This window comes from Ictidomys tridecemlineatus, chromosome 14 (genome assembly GCF_052094955.1).
Source record: "Ictidomys tridecemlineatus isolate mIctTri1 chromosome 14, mIctTri1.hap1, whole genome shotgun sequence".
NCBI lineage: Eukaryota > Metazoa > Chordata > Mammalia > Rodentia > Sciuridae > Ictidomys > Ictidomys tridecemlineatus.
This window is the reverse complement of record NC_135490.1, coordinates 70844399-70865976: the sequence shown is the minus strand read 5'-3', so window position 1 is coordinate 70865976 and position 21578 is coordinate 70844399. Positions and strand designations below refer to the sequence as shown.

Below are 21578 nucleotides of genomic sequence, written 5' to 3'. Positions count from 1 at the left end.
TCGTTGATTAATTTTCACTAACAAGACTTGGCAAGATGTCGGACGAATAATTTTTGGCTTCTGTAAGGTTCCCTCCGCGTGCGCGCACAAACCCCCTGCCAAAAGCGGCCTCTGGGAAATTAAATGCATAAGTAAAACAGGGTGGGGGTGGGGTAATGCTACGTGACCTGGAAAGGGGGTTGCAAATCAACCTGAATCGGCCTCAGAGTTTACTAAAAAGCCTTTCCAGTCATTCTTTTTTTTTTTAAGGGTCTAGCTCCGCATCAAACGTCAGACCCTAATTGTCATTTCCTAAGAAGAAATGAATGTGTGCAAGATGGGGATGAGGACTTCTCCAAAAGCCGAACCTGTCGTGATCTCCCCCCACTCCCCCACCCCCGCGCAACCCCCAGAGTTAAATAAACATCTTTTAGGAAGCGTGGCTAGGAGTGCCGCCCAATTCTCTACCATAGGAACAACATTCCGGCAATTAATACCTCCCACTGGGTCCTAAAGCAACAAATCCAACACCTCACTCCTATTACTGGGCTTGGGGCGGGAGGACTTTCTCTTTCATCTTCTAAGTTGGGGTTTGCCCACGTTCCTCGGGAAGCTATAAAGCTGATTTAATGGCTTCAGAGGAATATCGATCACGCTAATGCCTAAGCCAGCGTCTGAAGAATGGCATTTAAAAACGACCCGCCGGTCCGAATGCACACGGTAAGTATTGGTGAAGGTCCCAGGCCCCGAGGAGCCGGCAGCAGTACAACGTTCCCCTGTCCACTTCTGAATTGGGGACAGACCGGAGAGACTATTCCGGGTAGGCTCGGAGGCCAAAGGGAATGGAAATCTCCAACCCCAGCCCTGGCTTTGGTTAAGGCCGGCTTCTCGCCTAGCTATTTTGTTTGCGCCAAACGCTGCGCAGCGGGGTGGGATGGCTGCGCGGCGGCTGGTGCCGGGCAGGAAGCGTGCGGCGGAGGCCTGGGGACCGCTGGCGGACAGCGAGAAGCGCCGCCGCGCTCCATTCACAAAGTCCTGGAGTCGCCGCTCGCCGGCGGGTCGGAGGCCGCCTCCCTCTTCCTCTAGGTCTCAGTTTTATGAATGGGCCTGGCAGCGAGCACCAAGCTCCCTGTTTACTCCTCTCTTTGTGACGTAGAGTTCCCGTGACTGGGCGCCAGCAGTCGGTGCTCCATTCACGCTCCGTGGAGGGGGCGGGAGGAGGGGCCGGGGCTTGGGCGGGGAGCTGGTGTGGGGGGTGGGCGCCCAGCCGAAAATGGAAATAGGCGGGGCTTCGCGAGGTAGTAATGAATCTCCCCCTCCCGCGGGAGAGCGGAGGTGCATTAATAAATCTTTAAGCCTGGGAGGAAACTCTGGTTGGGGCAGTCCGCGGAGCTCTGGCGGCCAGTGGGGAACGGCAGCTACGCGCGGGCGGTAGCAGAAGCGGCACAACCAGCAAAACACATCCGAGGCAACAGCCGGAGGGAGCCGGTGGTCCTCTCCCGTAAACACACACCCCTCCACCGCCGCCCCCTCCTCCGCGCCGCGCGCCCGCCTGCTTTGGTGCCTGAGGCCGCTAGGACTGCTATGTAACCTGGAGGCTGCGGGAGAAGGGAATCGAGTAGAGATTGGCCCGCGGGAGCCTCTGGGGGCCAAGTTTGCGGTCACTTCTGAAGGCTCCCTCTCTTAGTCCTTACTCGCCCATTCCTGTAGCCTAGCTGGCCCGAGTTACTTTCTCTCGCCTCCTCGCGCTCCCAAACAGCCGCTGTTCCCGGCGACTATGGTGACGATGGAGGAACTGCGGGAGATGGACTGCAGTGTGCTCAAAAGGCTGATGAACCGGGACGAGAACGGCGGCGGCGCCAGCGGCAGCGGCAGCCACGGCGCCCTGGGGCTGCTGAGCGGCGGCAAGTGCCTGCTGCTGGACTGCAGACCGTTCCTGGCGCACAGTGCGGGCTACATCCGAGGTTCGGTTAACGTGCGCTGCAACACCATCGTGCGGCGGCGGGCTAAGGGCTCCGTGAGCCTGGAGCAGATCTTGCCCGCCGAGGAGGAGGTGCGCGCCCGCTTGCGCTCCGGCCTCTATTCGGCGGTCATCGTGTACGACGAGCGGAGCCCGCGCGCCGAGAGCCTCCGCGAGGACAGCACCGTGTCCCTGGTAGTGCAGGCACTGCGTCGCAACGCCGAGCGCACAGACATCTGCTTGCTCAAAGGTAAACGCGGGCGCTGGGGCGCAAACTGGAGAGTAGGTGTAGGGGGGCTTGGCGGCCTGTGCCTTATTGGACGTGGGAAGGAGTATCCAGAGTGATTCTTGGCTGCGGGGATCCCCGTGCGCTCCTTTGTGCGTGTTATTGTGCATGGGTTTGCTAGGTTTTTGTGCGTACTGGTGCGAATACGAGTTCCAAATCCTCAGGGACAGCGTTGGCGCGTTTCCCTGGTCACCTGCGATTTCGCACGCGTTCTAAAGATACCGCGTTTATTTACACTCACGGTTCTGGCCTAGAGACCCAAGCGACTCCTCTGAGCGGCGCATCTCGGAGTCCTCCCATCTCCAAATGCTCCCAAGTACCACTGTGCGGGAGGAGACAAGATAGGCCTTTTAGGTTGGCGTGCGGTGACCCTGCACTGAGCCTGACTCTGAGGACCCGAACGCTGAGTGAAGAGGTGAAGGAGGGTAAGCCCCGAGGTGGAATTGGCTCCGCAGTTTCGACTGAAAACCAGCTCTGGGTAAAGGTACAAATGAGAATCGGGTTGCAGACATTGTGGGGAGAGATCTCTGACTCGTCTCCCGCTGCCCAACTCCGAGCTCTGCTGGAAGGTGGCCAACTCACGCCGCCTGGGGCTGGATCCAGGCTCCGGGAGCTGGAGGCTAGAGAACTGAGTAACAGGGGGACGCCCGGCGGAACCGTCCCTCTACTCCCTTGCTTATTCGGGCGGCGGCGAATTACGACCTTTTGTTTAGACACCATTCTCGAGTAACGGATGGCTGCGCGTGGGGGATTTCGGTGAACCCTGGAGAAACTCTTGGTGGCGGGACGGAGGGCGGGTGCCTTGTCAAATATGGAAGTTAGGAACCCCGAAAGAACCGCGTGTGAAGTCACTGGAGAGACTGTTCGCGGTAGCACCTGCCGAGACGGGTCGGTCTGCTGCTCTCATGCTTGGAAGCCGGCTGGGCGCGTGGGGTCGGGGCGCCCCCTGTCGCGCTGCGCCCCTTCCTCCTGCTGCCGCATTCCGCGCATTCTTTCGCCCCGGTCGGATCTTGGCTTCCGAACCAGAGAGGCGTTTCAGACCCTCGCCATCAAAGAGCCGCTCCTTTCTCTGCGAGCACACTTCGCCCCCTCCTCTTCCTTTCCTCTCCGGCCCTGTCCACCCCAGAGGAAGGGAGATGGGGGCGGAAGCTTCCCTCCCTCCCGCTCCAAAAAGCACAACAAAATCTCAGTGCGGACAAGCCGGGTTTGCTCTTGCTGAACAGCGGGGGGCTTTGTTCTCGGCAGTTGTTTCCTGACCATTTGACCTGTCAGCTGCTGGGGAAATGCTGCTGTTGACCTGTGGTTGAACCGCTAAGGCGATTTTGCTGATTTTTCTTTCTTTTTTGCGTGAGAGCCTCCTTTCGCACCTCTCTTGAGCCCAGCATCCCCCATCCCCCAGCTCTCAGGAGCAAGTGACAGGAAGGGGCTTGGACCGTAAGGATCTGCCTTGGGCGACGCGCCTGTACCCAAAGCCCCGCGGAAGCGCTCGTCCAACGTCCTCGGGCCGCCAGGTCCAGCCTGGACCACCGCGGTGGGCGCCTGCGCTATTGTTAGGCCTTGCGAGCTCTCCCCTGCCTGGTGCTGGCGCCGGTGGAAAAGAGGAAAGAAATTCCTGTGGGACGCACGTCCCTTCGGAAGGTGCAGCTGGCCTGGGTGTTGTGCGTGTCGCCAGCCCTGGAGTCCCTCCGGATTTAGAGCCAGAGTGCTCCAGTAGGTTTTCGGGCCTCTGAACTCAGGGCCCGCGAGAACGCCTTAGGGCTGGGGCTGCCTTCAGTCCCACGTGGAGTCAGGGGTTTGTTTTGTTTTTCTTCCTGAAAGAAATCCGGAGGGGACCGCCCTGGAGCAGTAGCTCTGGGACCTTGGCCCTTGGGCTTCCGGGGTCACAGACACTAAGGCCCCGCTCCGGAGGAGGAAGGCATATTTTTAAGGTTTACCTTGCTGGCTCCCAGCACCTCCCAGACCCCTCCAGTTCCACCCCGAGCCAGACCTGTTCAGAAAGAGGCTCAGGGCTGGATATTGAGGGAGAGACTAATACTGACGTAAACACTGGGTAGAACAGGTGACCTCTGAGCCAAATGACACCCTTCTGGTGGGTGGCCAGGGTTCCTGGCCAACGGAAGAGAAGCATTTCCTCCGAGGCCTACACTGCCTCTCGCTGTTTGCCCCGACCAGGCAGGGAGGACCACCCACCGTCTCACAGGCCATATCCTCCCAGGTGGAAGGTGTCTACCACCGGGTCCCTTCTGCATCTTCCGAAACCCCCTTCCCTTCCCACCCCTGCCACCACCAGTAGCTGCAAGTTCTGCCCTTGGGAACAAGCACCTAAAATTAAAAGGTGGGAGAATGTTCCCGGCTAGTTGTATAAGTGGTGGTAGGATATCTGCAAAGTCAACTGGGCCACATTCTGTTTAGCATAGCTGATGTCAATATGTGTGCAGAACAGAGGCCCAATTAACTCAGTTCATCTTCCTCATCTTTGTCTGCTAAAGGCTTTCCTAGAGAGGGCAGAAAGGGAACTGTCAGTGCCTGCTACCACACCCCTGAGGGAAGGTGTGGTCTGGGGAGGAAAGCCAGGGCTCCCAGTCTCCAGAGACACAAGGCTTCCATGCAGAGAAATGGGGCTTTATGGGAGGGAACCGTGGCTCCAGGACTTAAGGGGGGATATTGGGAAGCAAGGGAAGAAACACTGCCTTAGATTATCTTCAGTAAATACCTGAATTGATTAAGGGTTGGGTAATTAGCTTCCCACTGGAGTTGTTCATTTTATTTTCCAGTTGGGAAATGAGGGCTCTTGTGTGTGTGTGTGTGTGTGTGTGTGTGTGTGTGTGTGTGTGTGATTTTGTGTGTGCTTGTGGATTTGGAGTGAAAGGGGCAGGACATGGGGCAAGTGGTGCCTGTCATTCTTGGGAAGGGGCAATAAAAACAGGATGTTTTTAGAAGTGATGTCATTCTTCCCAGCCCAAACTATCTAATTCTATTAATTGACTGCATTTCATGAAAAGTCCAGTTTTTCCTATTTCTGCCACTTCAAAGGGAGATTTGTTACTCACTGCAGATAATTAATAACCAATTGCACAAGCATGCATTCATAAGGACAGGAATAAACTTTACCGAATGTCAATAAAGCAATACTTCTTCTGTACATTTTCTAGTATTAACCATGTTTTGCTAAAACAAACAAACAAACAAATAAAACAAACACAATAACCAAAATTCTGTAATATTTTCTCTTCACTAGTCAAAGATTCCCACTGGGATCAGTTTTTAAAAAGCTTCTGTAACTTAAAATCCAGTAAGGCACCTTTAGGAGTAATTTAGAACTTTTAAGTTTTCCTGATTTTATCACAGTATTCATCTTTGAAATTCCTTTCCTTTTTAAAAAAAATCCTTGGATTAGAGTTTTGGAACCCCCTGATAGTTTTAAATCAGAATTTCCTTACCCTATTAGAAGTCATTCCTGGTGCTGGGGATGTGGCTCAAGCGGTAGCAACCTGGCCTGGCATGCGTTTGGCCCAGGTTCGATCCTCAGCACCACATACAAACAGAGATGTTGTGTCTGCCGAAAACTAAAAAATAAATATTAAAATTCTCTCTTTCTCTCTCTCTCTCTCTCTTTAAAAAAAAAAAAAGAATAAGTCATTCCTTACCTCCACTGTCCTCAAATAACAAATTAATCAAGTACACAAAAAACTGCAGGTATAAAAATGTTAGTTGACTTTCCTCCTGTCTACAGTTCACCTCTTGACCTTTATCAGTTCTTGTCCTGATTGCAAAGCTGTCCTGGAGCTGTTTTGAGCAATTGGGAGGATAATCTAGATATTTCAGTTTCTTCTTTCCTTACTTATCCTTTGGTCCCTTGTCGTCCCTGGGCTTGACCATACCTGGAATGGGAGTGGGGGTTGTGGCACCACTGGAGTCTTGGCTACTCTGGTGACTGTTTTCTTTCTTTTCTTTATCCCTGTCAGCCCTAGGCATGCCCAGGTTTCGTACCTTTTGTGCCCAAAGGGAAAATAGCTTGCTTTTCTGTTTGCAAACATAACACAACGCCCCTGACAGCCCAGGACTGGGTGTTCACAGTTATAAAATGGTAGGCCTTAAAGATAACTTGCAAACCCTGTTGACATTCTTACATAATTACAAAGAATGCAGCAAACTCACAACTTTTGTCTTCTCACTGCAGGCTAACAAAAGTAACTAAAGACATGTAGCTGTAAATTGGGAGTGAAAACTGGATTCTTAAGATCCTCAAAGCTTCTCTGAGCTCCTCCTTGATTTTGTAGGAGGGGTGGACTGCACCCACCAACACAGAAAACTGAGGGAGAAAGAAAGGGTGACCATTTAAGAAGCCAAAAAATTCCTTTAAAAGAAGTCAGAACATCTGAAACCAGATAGCTGTTTTCCTTACTGGGAGGTAGTTCCAGGCTAACGAAGAGGAAGCATGACAGGAAGACAAGTTCACTGTCCAACGGAAGCCAGTCTGCTGAATATAGCAGATAGCACGGGAGGACTTGGAAAGACTGCAGGCAAGATCTAGACCCCAGCCTGGTGTTAGGGGTCAGCCAGTTGGAGGACTGGCTGGTCTCCCTGAGTGTGGAGTCCTAAGATGAGAAGCCCACCCAGGTGTATTCTGAAGATTGCTTACATGGGTGTTTACACTCACGTGAGGTCAAGTTCTCAAAAAATGACCTTCAAACAACCCAGACTCTTTTGCTGGGCCAAAGTAAGGCCTTGGACCCTATCTAGGAACTGGTGGTATATTCTGAGCACTGAGAGGGTGGTAGGGAAAAAGTGGCAGACCCATTAAGATCCACGGCACAGGCACCACCACCAATCTTCCCCATCCCAGGTTCCATTAAGAATCCTATTAAGGTGATATTATCAGCGCTAATCAGCCTGCCCTTTGTAAGGCACTTATCTCCTATTCCTGCAGGGGCTGTCCTCAGTAGCGGAGAATTTGTGGCAAGGGGGTCATTGTAATTGCTAAATTTTCAAAATTGCCTTACTGTGGGGGTAGTAGGAGAATAGAAAGCTGAACTGTAGGTATAGTTAACTCCTCAAGTTAAGTTGGGAAATCAATCTCTGTTCTCCTTTCTTGACTTTCAAGGTCAAAGATTTTAAGAATAGGAAGTATATTCTTAAATAAGGACATGGGGAAAATAGGTCAAAATTAGTAAGAAGTCTGTTATGAAATTACGCTCACTGGGACACAGAAAAAACAGGTCAAAACTCATTGGCATTTCTGTTAGGAAATTTTATTCAGGTGCCTGATGCTTTGCAGCTGGTAAAACTGACCAGGAAATAAGTAACTCTTGGACACTTAGAAGCACACCACACTGGAATTTGGAGATCATTGTAGTCTGAAATCCTTATATTCTGAGGGTGGGAAAATTTAGTCTTTAGGAGAGAAAGTCCTTATTCTCATGGCTAGAAGCTAAAATTGGCCCCATATCTGCTTCCACTTGTTCTTGGGCACCTGCTGGAGGTGCAGGATAGAGTCCAAACTCCTTGGGATAAGGGGAATAAATTTTGGATAAAAATTGATGATCTAAACCTATCTTTTAACCAAAAGGACTGTGGCTATGGTACTAGTACAAATATGAGAATGAGTAGGAAGGACTGAGGGAAAGAAATCTTGGAGCACAGTAAGAAATCTTCCATGCACAGTAAGAAATATGTTGAATTTACATCATGAATTTACATCATGATCAAACATGCACCCCTGGGACAAAAGTTACAGGAAATGATAGCACTCTTTTTTTTTTAAATGCAATGCACTCTGCTAATTCCTATTCTCTTACAGTCTCCCCCCATCTCTCTCTCTTTAATGCTGGTTGTAATGCTGATTGTTTTTTCTTAATGACTGCACTAGAGACCCCTGTGTAGAGCAAGAGTTTGGTGAAATGTCAGCAGTCCTGTGTGGGTCAGTTGGTTTCATATGAAGTCTGTCTCTCGTGATGAAGCCAGAGGCAGTGCCCACGAGATGGGCCAGGGTGAATGGCAGAGATAGCTGGGCAGTAGGGTAGGCTCCTGATGGGGAGAAGTCCTAGAAGTCTGGCTTCAAACTGAATTCTGGCGCTACCCTTAAGATAGAGGATACCCAGAGGCCATGTCCAGGGTGGACTTGAGTGGTTTCTTCCATCTTGTGGGTGAGCTCTCACTTGCACTCTGTTCTTTAGGCTCCTCACAGCAACCAGCCACAGACACCCACTGTCCCCCTGCCCCCCCCCCATACTAGCAGTGGCTAAGGGGACAAAAACCCTTACACAGCTACTGCTGTCAGGCGAACCTTCCAGTGCTCCTGTTTCTTGGGCTAATACACTTCTTCCCTTAGTTCCTTTTTGCTTGTTCTTTCAGATCCCCCAGAGAAAACCGACTTAGCATTTTCTCCTCGGTTTTAACACTGTCTTTTCCAGGCAGTTGGCTGTCTCTCTGTCCTGTTAACAATCTGCCTGGAGGGAATGAGACCTGGTCTGGCCTCTCTCCTTCACCTCTGGGGCCACCAGTCCTGCTATTCAGCTGACCTGTGCTCCCTGTCTTCCACTCTGGTGACTGGCAGCTGTCTCTGGGTCCCTCCAGGAGGGTTTTACGGAGCCAGTCTAATTGATTGACCCTGAGAGGTGGTGGTGGCAGATACGGAGCCAGGAAGGGAAGGTGGAGGTCAAGAAGTCTGGCACCTGCCCTTCCTCTGTCCACCAGGTCTCAAGGCTCTGGCCAGGACACATCAATAAAGCTCAGGAAAGAGGGCTATTGAGAGTCTAGGAAGTCGCCAGCCTGACAGTCCCCTTGCTCCTCTTCGGTCTTTGTGGATTCCTGTTGAGAGAGTCCCTCAGCTTAGATACCAAGAAAGGAAACCTGTCAGGGCCAAGTGCAGAGCACTGGCTGTTTGAAGAATCATTCTTTCAGGGACTCTGTGCAAGGAAATGGTTAAGAACCTTTTACAGGTGGGGAGGGAGGCTCAGAGATGCTGGATTATGGGTGCAGGCTGCACAGCCAAGGATTGACAGGGTTGAGGTTCATCCTGACTGCAGAGCCTTTGTTCCTTCTAGAATTTAGTCTGGTCTGGTCCTGTAACCTCTGCAATGGGAAGAGCATTTTCTTGGGGGCTCCAGTGTGCCCTGAGGGCTGCTCCTGCTCCGTGACCTTGGACCCTGCTCTGGCCTCACCATTGGCTTTTAGGTGGGGCCGACTGTTAGCCTTCTAGGTGGGGAGCTTTCTTTGGTACCCAGTAACAGCCTTGCATTTCTTTTCTAAAAATGTGTGATACCTCAAATTATGTAATGGATACAAAGATCATTTTGTTTGAGATTTTTCAGATGTTGCAGAAGTACAGAGAGTGACACATGACAGCTATTGAGTGTTCCCACTTGCCCTGAGCATTGACGGAAGCTTCTCAGTAGAGGCCCACTCTGCCTGTTCTTTGGCCATTCTCTGTCCCCTGCTTTTTGGGCAGCAACGTTGGCAGTCTTATAATGGAAGGGGATAGATGGGGGTTCTAATGGGAGGGAGGTGGTGCTCCGGGATGAGATGGCCGCTGAGGCCACCAGCACATCCAAAGCTGGTAGCACCACCCTGGCCAGCGGGTTTTCTAGGCAGGGAGTTGGGTCACCATGACTCAGCAGGAAGGAGGGCCTGTGACCAGAGAGATATCCATTTATATCCTGAGGGAGGGAGCAGAGGGGAAGAGGAGTCTCCGGTCAGAGAGGAAAAAGTGGATGCCCTGTTTCTGTGAGCCTTATGATGTGGCAAAGAATCATTTTCCTTCCTCTGAAGCAGTAGAGTTGGGATTAGGGGCAAATGCTTGACTAACCGTCACATGTCTGCTCACTGGAAGATTAATGTGGATGGCGGGAGGGAACGGCGCCCTATATCACAGACATCAATAATATAAATAACGAAGAGCGTTTGCTCAGATGGGGCCACCGGCCAACTTGCCCATTTGGGTCTGTGAGGTTGGTGAGGGCTGAGGTTGCTCAACAGGCAGGCCCTACTGAATCAACATCATTTCTCATCCTACAGAAACTGCAAAATAAAAATAAATTCAGAGTCAAACGTTGACAGCAGATAGGAAGTTCCCCACCAGCCAAGTCCCAGAGACAAGAGAAAGTCAGAAGCATTGGTTTGAGGGTCTTCTCAGGGTCTTCCCCACCCACCTCTGTCCCTGGGGTAGAGGCTGGTAGCACCGAGTATTCCACTATTCACCACTATTCCAATTAAGTCGGCCTTTTACCTTTTTATCTCAAAGTCCTCCTTCCCTGAAGATGATCCATGGACAGCCCTTCCTGGGCTTACCAACTCTCAGGAAACCTCCCCTGCCCCTAAGCTGTACTGTGACAGGAGGGGTTTCCTCAGGTGGGTGCCCTTTCCTCCCCCCTTTGTGGCCCCTTGTGGATGGAACAACCGTTCATGAGGCCCTGCAATTTCATCTGCTCCATTTCTGAGACCCAGAAGGACTGGTGTCACGGGTGAATCTTTTGTCCTTTTCTCCTCAAAGGAAGGGCTGGAGCCAGGGAACCCAGGCATCTTTATATGTCCAACTGTTTGTCTCCCGTGCTTTTTCACCCTGAGGAGGTACTCTGCATATCCCCTGCACATCTTCCTTGGAGTGTCTTTATCTCAAACAGAAGTCTTGTTCTCAGAGATTTCCAGCATCCTTGCAGCTTTGTGGCAGTCCTGGTCTGACTAGACTCTGCTTCTCTGGAAAATTCTCTGCAGCTCTTATCTAGGCCAACAGCGCCACCCAGTGGCACCTACAAAGAGCTAATTAGCACCCCATCCTAATGGCGCTCCTTACTTAGCCTGGTAGGATTCATTTTTTTTTTTTTTTTCTTCTGGTGTTCTGGTTGGTGCCCCTATTAACCTGGACTTCTTTCTCCTTTACAGGTGGCTATGAGAGGTTTTCCTCTGAATACCCAGAATTCTGTTCCAAAACCAAGGCCCTGGCAGCCATCCCTCCTCCTGTGCCCTCCAGTGCCACGGAGTCTTTGGACCTGGGCTGCAGTTCCTGTGGGACCCCTCTGCATGACCAGGTAGACCTAAGGCATAGAACTGGGGAGTGAGGGGATGAATAATGCAAGAATACTGCAGGAGACTTCTTTTCAGAATTTTTTTTTTTTTTTGGCTTCAAATGCAGTGACTCCATTTCAGGAGAATGTGGGGAACCCTGAGTATTAGGGTGGGATGTTAGGTAGGGTCTTCCCCTTCCCTCTCTTATTACCCTCACTTAAGAAAAATTATAAAGACATTACCCCGTCTTAGCCTGCCGAGTCATGAGTGGACAAAGGAGGAGGTCCACTAGAATCTGCCATAGGGTGAAATGAGAGGACACCCTTCTCAGCAGGAGCAGCCATGAATCCGTGGTCCCCTGCAACAATCAGGCTGTTCTCCCCGCCCATACCAGCCGATTGTAAATGCCAGTGGACATAAAGGGGTAGCCACCCTTCCCTAAGACAATCAGCTTGAGCTGCTGCATGTGTTCCAAGCATACCACCCCTTCCAGCCCTTTCAGTGAGATGGGAAACGAGTGAAGTTATAGGGTCCCTGCAGCTCTGCCCCACAAGTCTCATTACGAGTTTAATCCTGCACTGCCTAATTCTGCCATGACCCCTCCCTTTGTCTGTGAGACCAAGATGGCATCTGTCTCTGATGTGCAAAGTGAAGATATATCCAACCAAACTGGATAGAGCCAACCACACAACAGATAGCTTGATGACTGGCAGATGGGAACTCTTAATGTCGCAGGAGGCCCAGCAAAGCCAGTGTGGTGCCTGCTACCTCGCTTAGCATGGGGAGGTGGGCCACCTAAGCAAGGGGACGTCCCATACGGCTGGGCCTATCCTGGCTCCTCTGCCCACCAGCAGAGTGAAAGGCTGGCAGAGTCCTGCTGAGCCCTGTGACCCTCTCAGAGCCCCAAGATAGGAAGGGCAAAGCAGCAAGGCTGTGTCCAGCAGGTGTTTCCCCCAGGCCTAGAAAGCTCACCTGGGGCTGGTTTGGGCACTGCAGTCCCTTCTCTGGTTGCCTTACACTCACCTTGTTTGGGTGCCTTTGTGCCCTTTCTGGTGCAGGGGGGTCCTGTGGAGATCCTTCCGTTCCTCTACCTCGGCAGTGCCTACCATGCTGCCCGGAGAGACATGCTGGATGCCCTGGGGATCACAGCCCTGTTGAATGTCTCCTCCGACTGCCCAAACCACTTTGAAGGACACTACCAGTACAAGTGCATCCCAGTGGAAGACAACCACAAGGCCGACATTGGCTCCTGGTTCATGGAAGCCATCGAGTACATCGGTAGGTGGGCACAGCCCTGGGGTACTGGGTTCCAGAACCCGGTGGGGAAACCTGAGAGGAAACCACTGCCAACTTGGTGTTGTGGGTGGGACTCAGCAGGCTGTGTATCAGAGTATGCTCATTTCCCCTGCTCCCAACAGGAAGGCCTGTCCAATGGGTGTTGTGTGGGGCAGGGATGAAAAAATCAATTCCTTTACCTGTGTTTGGAACCTTTTGGCATGGCTCCAGGTGTAGAGGTAGTTAAGACTTTTTCCATGCGAAGGAAGACCAGGAGAATTGGATCACTATTTTGTTTCTGCAAATGAAAATCCCTTGAATGAATGGAGGGAGCTAACTGGCTTTATCATGCAATTTTTCCAAGTGTAGTGCATTTATGATTCAGTCTCAAAAAATACCCTAGAACAGGTGGAATTCTGGAGTCTTCCTACCCCTTCCCCAGTCCAGCACTGCTACCCCCACAGCCTGGCTTGTGCCACATATACCAGCCACTTGGAAGTATGAGGCCCTCTGACTGCCCTAATCCCGTCCTGGTCTCTGCCCCCCAGATGCAGTGAAGGACTGCCGCGGTCGGGTGCTGGTGCACTGCCAGGCGGGCATCTCACGCTCAGCCACCATCTGCCTGGCTTATCTGATGATGAAGAAGCGGGTCAGGCTGGAGGAGGCCTTTGAGTTCGTCAAGCAGCGCCGGAGCATCATCTCGCCCAACTTCAGCTTCATGGGGCAGCTGCTGCAGTTCGAGTCCCAGGTGCTGGCCACCACCTGCGCCGCGGAGGCCGCCAGTCCCTCTGGCCCCCTGCGGGAGCGGGGCAAGGCCACCCCCACCCCCACCTCCCAGTTTGTCTTCAGCTTCCCCGTCTCCGTGGGTGTGCACTCGGCCCCCAGCAGCCTGCCATACCTGCACAGCCCCATCACTACCTCCCCCAGCTGCTAGAGCCAGTCTCCCAACCCCTGGAACCAGGCTTGGCTCCCAGCAAGCTTTGGGAGAGCCACCACCTGTGTGGGCAGCAAGTAGGGACTGACCAGCTGGGGGCAGGTGACCAAACTCCGTCCCCATCCATTTCTCCTTGGCCGACCATGGGGCCAGCTAGAATGGCAATAAGGACTTTGAATTCACGTTAAAAGCAAACAAACAAAACACTCCAACTTAGAGCAATAACGGCTGCCTCTGCAGCCAGGGAAGACCTTGGTTTTGGTTTCTGTGTCAGTTTTCCTTTTCAGGTAGAAATTTCTTACCTCATTTTTTTAATCAATAAGGCTTGAAGTTATGAAACCCACAGATCCTGGCAAATGTGCCCATCCAGTTTTATTAAGTGGGGGAGGGAGGGGGGGAGGGAAAAGAAGAAAACAAGTTTGCCAGAAGTGCCTGGTTCTGTGTGCTTGTCTTTCGTTGTTGTCGTCACAGGAATTTTGCTTTTTAAAATAAGACATCTAGGATGTGGTTTTCCTTTCTAATTATTCATCGACAGGTGAATAATTGTGCTTAATAATAAATAAAGGTATTTATTAAGAATTTCCTCAGAGTATGTATGTACAAGGAGTCCAGTGACAGTGGATTTAGAATATCTTTGTGTTGATCTCAAACAGCAGAACACGGTAGCATGCAAATGTCCAAGCGGCCAGGAGGTAGGTAGATGGTGTCTTGTAGGTGTGTGCAAGTCAGCTAATGATCTTGAATTTGTTGCCACTGAGAAGCAGGCAGGATGGGGTGGGAGGGGAAAGGAAGGGAAAGGTCTGCTTTTTACTTTCTTTTGCTGCTGGTTCCTGGGCACAGAGACCACAACCATATAACCTTTTCTCTGGTGATCAGTTTGGTGTTTGGAGCATTTTTCTCATAGGCCCATCTAGGACATGCCTATTGTCTGTGATACAGGCCCCAAGGTGCTCCTGGGAAATTTGGTACAGTTCAGGTTTTTCTTCAGTGAATCATTTGGCAAGACCATGGGGGAAAAAAAAAGATTACTAAAGATACACCTGAAATGAATCCTTTCATGAGTTGAAGCACCATCCTCTCTATTTTGCGTAAATTATAGTTTTTAATCTGAAGGAGTTTACTTGAAATATACCAATACATTCTTCTATAATTAAATTCCTGTTAGAAGAATATTTTCAAAGGCCCTCTTTTGAATCTAAAAGGGATGCCACATTTCAGGTCTCCTTGAAGTCTAGAAGGGCCAGGAGCACACGGGCGAGGTGGGGTGTGGGGCAGACTGCTTGCCTGCTGTGGGCTCCTGTGAAGTACATCATGGGAGTCGTGTTGAATCTTGACTTGGACTAATGCCATTTTAAGGGGTCTTTCCAAATGGAGGAATGGCTTTGGAGGGAGAAGGAATATTTCTGTGGGGAGGGATGGGAGGGGGGAGGGAGGAGGGAGCAAGTTACATGTTATTTCATTTGTAGTGTTGTGGAACAGTGTTATGGAGTGCCAGACTAGAGGTCATTGCAAACTTGTCTAGAAAGGAGAGCATTTTTTAAAGCCCTTTGAGCGTCTAGATCTCAATGAACATTGTTGCTCATCCATAAATAACTTCAAGCCTCAATGTCACAATCATGTTGGAATGCTCTTTCTCACCCAGCATTGCAGACAGGCCCAGGTTCACTACATTTCCTTTCGTGAACTGTGAACCTGGTTTGGCATTATTCATCCTGTCTGTCTGTCTCAAAGTCCTACCTTTGGGTGAGGCTTCCTGTTTTCAGAAAAGCCAGAGGTGCCCTGCTTCCCTGGGAGCTGCTTGGCTGAACAGTTAGTTGATAGAAAGGCATGAAGGGGCTGGGGTTTCTGGGCAGTGGACCCACGTAGAGACGGCATGGTTGGACATTCCCACTTTCTCCTTGATTCCTGGAAGTCACTTCATGGTTGCTGGAGAATGCAGTCTCAGCTAAAAAGGCCATGGGGGATTAGGGAGGGCGGGTCGCCCAAAGAACAGATTCACTTTTCATACAGTAAGTGTACATTCGCCAAATCTGTCCTGCGTCCCCAGACTGGATCCCAGTCACACAGACAGTGGGAACTGAGGACCAGCTCCTGATGTCTTTCTCCTACTTCCCAATTCAAGTCTTCTATCACAAAGATCAACCACTATTTATAAAGTCATTTCTTTGTTCTTGAGAATGGCATGAGTCCCAAACTCTTAGAAATAAAATAGAACATTGGCGTGATTGAAAAGGAGGACATTTTTTAAATTGTTGTTCTCCCGCCAGAAGCCTCTTTGATGACTTGGAAGAGCTCTAATGAAGATGTGACTGCAGGGTCCATCCCAATGGCCAGTGAGTTTTCATAGGCAGCTGTCTCCCATGAAGTGACTTTTGGTGACAGGAAGTTTTTAAAAAGCATGGTCACATGCATAGAGTCCCAGCTTTGCTGTTGGCCATACAAAGGCTCGTAAGGAAAGCTGCTGATTCCTTCCCGGGATCTTGTCTGACCCCTTGGCTGTTTGGAGAAGCCCTGAAGGAAATGGACTGGTCTTTCCGGAGAGCAGTACTAGGCAGAAAACACGGTGAGCAGCCCGGTGGTAGCTCCCTGGTTTAGGAATTCCTTCCTGAGGCCATTGTGATCAGGTGCTGTTTTCAACAAAGTTGGGAAGCCATGAGAAAAAAAAAAATCGAAAAGTCCTTGGGAAGATGGAGGGTGGCAGGGAGGACAGTTGACTCTAAACAGAAGGGGAAGAGGCTGGAGGCTGGGAGGTGGCCATGAAGCTGTAGTAATGAAGCAGTGGTTCATCTTGGCTGCCCATTAGAAACACCTGCGGAGTCCTCAAAATCCTGAAGCTTGAGTTACCGAGTCAACTAGAATTTCGGAGGTGGGACCAGGCATCAGGAGGCAGCAAAGTTCCCCAGGTGCTTCTCATCTACTGCCAAGTTAGAGAGACCGCCTCGCTTCCCAGAGGGCAGAGCGCCACTGCAGGTGGGTCTTGCCAACCTCGCGGGCTTGTCTCACAGAACCACAGCCAGAGGGTTGTTTCTGGGCAGTGGACCACGGCTTGGTAGGGTCTCAATGCCAATTCCAGTCCCGCTGAAGCATGAGATGGTTTCTCCTGGGTGTTCCTGAATGAGACACCCTTTCATGTTCCTCCAAAGCCATCTGAGGAGTGCAGATATGGGACACGGTACAGTGTCTGGGTGTTGTTTCTCCGTGGAAGTTTCTTGTCAAGAAAAATGGAGGGTATCTTTTTGAAGCAGTACCTTTTCCTCCAGTACCCTGCCCTTCCTTAGAGTTTGAATCACACAATAAGAGACTTCTTAAAGGACAGCAATGCAATACTTGTAACATGTGTAAATAGCCCCATCTCTCAGAGTGATGTCATTTCTACATTTGATATGCCTGTATTTCTGTAGGATGTATATAGTTTAGGGGATTTTTTTTTTGTTTGGTTTTGTTTTTTTAGAAACGTAAACATGTCTGTTTTTATTTATTGCTTGGAAAAGATCATTTGAAGAAAAATAAATACATTTTCAGCCACCTCTGCTTTGGTTTAGTGTTTCCTTGAAAACTGTGTTGCTATCAGAAGGGGAAGAATCCTGGGACCTTGAAGGATTTGAAATGCTCTTTCCCACCCAGCATCGCAGACAGGCCCAGGTTCTAAATACTTAGTAGCATTTGTACTGGAGACCGGCTGGTGAGAGCAGTGAGCACATTTTCCCCTCCTGAACACCATTCAAGGCAGGTGAGAGGAGAAAGCTGATAATAATGTCTAACAATCTGGTTTCTCTGGTAGTGAGGGGAGAGAGGGAAAATTGAACGGTAAGAGACAGGAGTGTGCTTCATCCAAGAATCCACTGTGTGCCAATCACAGGCCATGATGATGGTAAGGATGACTCTTCAGGTCAGTTTCAGCCAGCCTGAGCAGAGTGACTGGGGTTAGTTGCACTTAAGACTTCATTTCAGAAGTCACAGCATGTTACTTAGGTTCTACTATATTGGTCAAAGAGTTGCGAGCCTGCTCTGATTCAAATCCCTTGGAAGGAGAGCCAAAACACGTTTGTAGCCATTTGTACAACACCAGGGAACAGTGATCTAGAAAAACCTAAACACGCGAGTGTTACCCTTCATACAGATATAACTGTCATCTGAGATAGCATCCAAGAACCAAAACTTCTGATGGGGTTTTAGCATCCTGGGGTGTGGAAGATTCGATCTTTCAAAGTTCCCAGATGGATTGGGGTGCACCCTATATGTTGACACCAAGGATCTTGCTTCAATTTTTCCTGTAATCCAACAGAAATACATCAAATTGAGAGTAGCAGCAGGATTGAGGCCCAGCTCCCTATTAGAGTGGGTCATGTATGGTGGCCTCGCTGCTGCTTCATCTTCCTGCTCCCATGACAGACACTACTAATCAGCTACTCTTGTTTCCTATGGAGGCACTGAATCTCAACATGATCACTTCCTGCTGAGAGCCATTGCCAAGTAGGAATGACGCATGGCAATTTCTTTGTCAGCCTACTCCATGTTGCTTAGAGGAAGGACTCTCCATTGTGGAAATGGGCTTTGGACCCAGGTCATTTGCAATGACATTGCATGTATGCTTGAGTAAGGTGACCTTGCTCAAGGACCAGGGCAGATCCAGGTTTAGGGTGTATCCTGCTGGGATTAGGGAGTATCCCGCTCCTTGGGTTTAGGGCGATTCCAGGTTTAAGGTGTACCCTGCTAGGAATAGGGCGTATCCTGCTGCCTCAAACGCCCGCCTGCTCCTTGAGTTCCCGTTGAGTTCTCGCGGGATTCAGAAAGTATTTGGGATTCAGAGCCTGATGGAGTACGTGGATTTTGGCCAGAACGTGGATTTTGGCCAGAACGTGGATTTCCCCAGAACGTGTGTAGAGTGCCGGTGTGAGTTCGGGAATAAAGAATTGCTGTTTGAATCTACAAGGCTGTGAGTGGCTCGTGAATTTGTGCCCAGCCAGACTGCGGCAACTTCCTTGGTTAGACCACAGATAATCCTAATCCACATCCCTAATAAGATGTGGGTCCTAGTACAATCTGTTTTATAGATGGGGGCAGAGAGGCACGGAAATCGGTCAAGATCACAGATGCTTGGTGGAGCCACGTTTGAATCAAGAGCTCCCATCAATCATGCATGCTGCTGCTTATTGTGTACCTGCTTCATTTCTCCAGAAACATTAAAAAAGACAAACCTATCCCTAGATAAAGACATGCAGCAAGTAGAGAGCTGTAAGAGCAGTGTAAGGAGGAAATGGAGTCAAGGAATGTTTGAAGTTCATTCTAGTTCCAGACCCCCTGTTCCTGCATAGCTCACCTCACATCTGCTCTTATGCATCCTTCTCTCTGCATCCACTTGAGGTATCTTGCTTTTGTACAGTAAGTGACACAGAGACCATGCAAGGGCAGGACATGGAGAGCAAACAGAAATGTGTACTGGAATCCTCCACCACTGCAATATGGGGGAGCTTTGCAGACATCTCTGTGAGCCCCTGCTAAACTCATGCCTTTGGTTCTACAAGGGTGGGGAGTTTCAGACTGAAATATTCATTCCAAAAAAGTTAAAAAAATAAATACCATCTATTAAATAGGCATTTATTATCTTCCAATGATGGGCTTTTTTTTTTGTAAGAACTGAGTTGGATTACTCAGCCTAGACCTCTTAACTTCTTATCCCCCAAGATGCAGATCCCACACTTCCTAGTTGAGACGGAAGGGACAGGGGAAGGTACAGATTATGGCAGGGAAAAGAAGAGGAGATACGAGGTCATTTTGAAGTACAGGAACCCCACTTGATGAAAAAAAATGTAGTTCAATGAGCTAATGGATGTCCTCAGTTCTAACCAGCTGGGCCAGTGGCTCCCTTTCATGGGAGGGTTAGTAGTGAGGGGCTAGGAGGACAGGCAAAGGCAGAGAGAAAGATTAGAAACAGGCAAAGTGGTCAATTTCCCCACGTACCTCCTGGAGGAGAAAACTTTGGAGAGAGCTATTACCTTTGATACTGAGGGTTTCCTAACTGTTCATTCTCTAAAGGATTTCTCCCAGCCCACCCCAGGATTTACATGTTAAGTGGCATATACTTTCTCTTCTGGAATTGGCAAAGTTCCCCCTTGTGTTCTGGAATCTCCTGGTGACAGCAGAGAAAGGAGCCAGGATGACCTGAAAACGGAGCTCAGGTCACTTGTGACAGCAGGACATCTGCCTGATCAGAGCAGGAAACTGGCTCCCCACTCACTGTAATATGGGAGTTCTGGGGGAAGCTACTGAACTTGTTAAGGGGTCACTCATCATAATGTTCCCTTGCTGTTTCTGCTGCTCAGCACAGATCAATTCTCATCCTTCAATAATAGCACCCCATTTGATTCATGGGTATATCCATTCTTCCACACGCTTCAGGGGAAGCCCCTGAGTCAGGCCTTAATTAAACAACATAATCCCTCCCACTTAGCCACAGGGCAAGGTTCAGAGATGAGCACCTGAGCTACACTGTGCATCAGAATGCAGCCTGGGCTTTTAGTAGGTGGTCAGGGAAGGTTCTCCACAGCTACACAAAGCATGGCCTTTTCTATCCTTCACATCTCTCTTTTAAAAAAACACTTTTTAAAAGGGTACTCTTAGAAACATTGCAAAATTGAGCAGGAAGTACACAGAATTCCCATATGCCTCTCTTTCCCACCAGTCAACATTCCCCACTATAGCAGCACCTTTGGTTACAGTTGGTGAATCTATAAGAAGACATCCACATTGCCCACTGTCCATAGTTTATATCAGGGACCACTTTTGGTGTACATTCTATGGGTTTTGGTATTTGTATAACAATATGTATCCACTGTCACAAACAGAGCAGTTTGGCTGCCCCAAAAATCTTCTGTGCTATGCTTATTCACACCTCTGAACTTCTGTCTCCATATACTTAATTTGCATTTTTCTGATGATGTATGATGATGAACAAATTTTCATGATTATTGGACATTTATATATCTTTAGAGTGGTGTCTAGTATGATCTTTTGTCTATTTTTTGATCATTTTTTTTCATTTTCCTGTTGAGTTTTTATGAGTTTTCTATTTTGGGTTAGCTGTTTAACAGATGTAACTTTTGCAAATACTTTCTTCCAACCTGTGGCTTGTCTTCTCTTTCACTTGACAATGTTGTTCACACAGCAAAAGTTTTAAATTTTAATGAAGCTTATCAATCCTTTCTTTCACACATACCTTTGGTGTTTAGCTAAAAAAAGTGATGGCCATAAGCCACAGTCTTCTTATTTTCTTGGTTATCTTCCAGGAGTTTGTTTTATGTTTTACATTTAGATCTGCTACCATTTTAGTTTTGGTAAAGGACATAAAGTCTATTGCTAGATTCATTTTTTTTTTTTTTTTGCCTGTGGTTGGCTAGTTGTTCCATGCCCTGTATTGCCTTTGCTGTTTGGTCAAAGATCAGTTGATTATGTGGGTTTATTGCTGGGCCTTCGACTCTGTTCCACTCATCTGACTGACTATTCCTTCACCAGTACCATACCATCTTGATTACCATAGCTTTATAATAAATATTAGAGTTAGGTAGTATCTGTCTTCCAACTTTGTTCTTTAACATTGTGTAGGATATTCTGGGTCTTTTCCCTTTCTATATAAACTTTGTAATCAGGTTGCTGATATGCACAAAATATATTACCAAAATACATCAACAGAAGGTACTTTCCCATGAATAGCGCACGTAAGTCAAAGTTATCAAGTCTCACACAAGCACAGATTCCAATCAACTTTTTATATCCCTCTTTTTAAAAAACTGAGGTATAACCTCAATTATAGGTGCAAATTTTAAATGTAGAGCTCAATGAATTTTATGTATGTATACACTTATGTAGCCACTATCCAGAACAAGATATGGAATATTTCCAGGACCTAGCAGGGTTCCTCTTGCCCTTTCCCAGCCCATAGCATCTTCACACATACTCCTCTCATTACTCTCGTTCACATTCTTGTATGTTCATCAATAAAATAATGCAGCTAGACCAGATGATCTCTGAAGACTCATTCTAATTTTCAGTCTATGTAATGTTATTCTCCATTTTCATCTTCATCCTATAATATGTGACCAGCTTAGGGTGATTTACCAGGACTCATCTACACACCCTTTATT

The 21578-nt window shown here is 49.0% G+C and overlaps 1 protein-coding gene across 1 annotated transcript; it reads left to right on the top strand.

Moving 5' to 3' along the window:
* The first annotated feature begins 1306 nt into the window (after positions 1-1306).
* On the top strand, positions 1307-16962 carry Dusp4 (dual specificity phosphatase 4). Its single transcript, XM_005330776.5, has 4 exons — positions 1307-2189; positions 11106-11251; positions 12287-12506; positions 13052-16962. The coding sequence occupies exons 1-4, from the start codon at positions 1757-1759 to the stop codon at positions 13435-13437; spliced, it is 1185 nt and encodes a 394-aa protein (XP_005330833.1). The 5' UTR covers positions 1307-1756; the 3' UTR covers positions 13438-16962.
* Positions 16963-21578: the final 4616 nt, after the last annotated feature.

Bases quoted from the DNA above. Each gene is read 5' to 3' on its own strand.
- Dusp4 (XM_005330776.5), top strand. From the start codon at position 1,757: ATGGTGACGATGGAGGAACTGCGGGAGATGGACTGCAGTGTGCTCAAA. The intron at 2,190-11,105 runs GTAAACGCGGGC...TCTCCTTTACAG, and splicing joins AGACATCTGCTTGCTCAAAG to GTGGCTATGAGAGGTTTTCC. The intron at 12,507-13,051 runs GTAGGTGGGCAC...TCTGCCCCCCAG, and splicing joins GGAAGCCATCGAGTACATCG to ATGCAGTGAAGGACTGCCGC.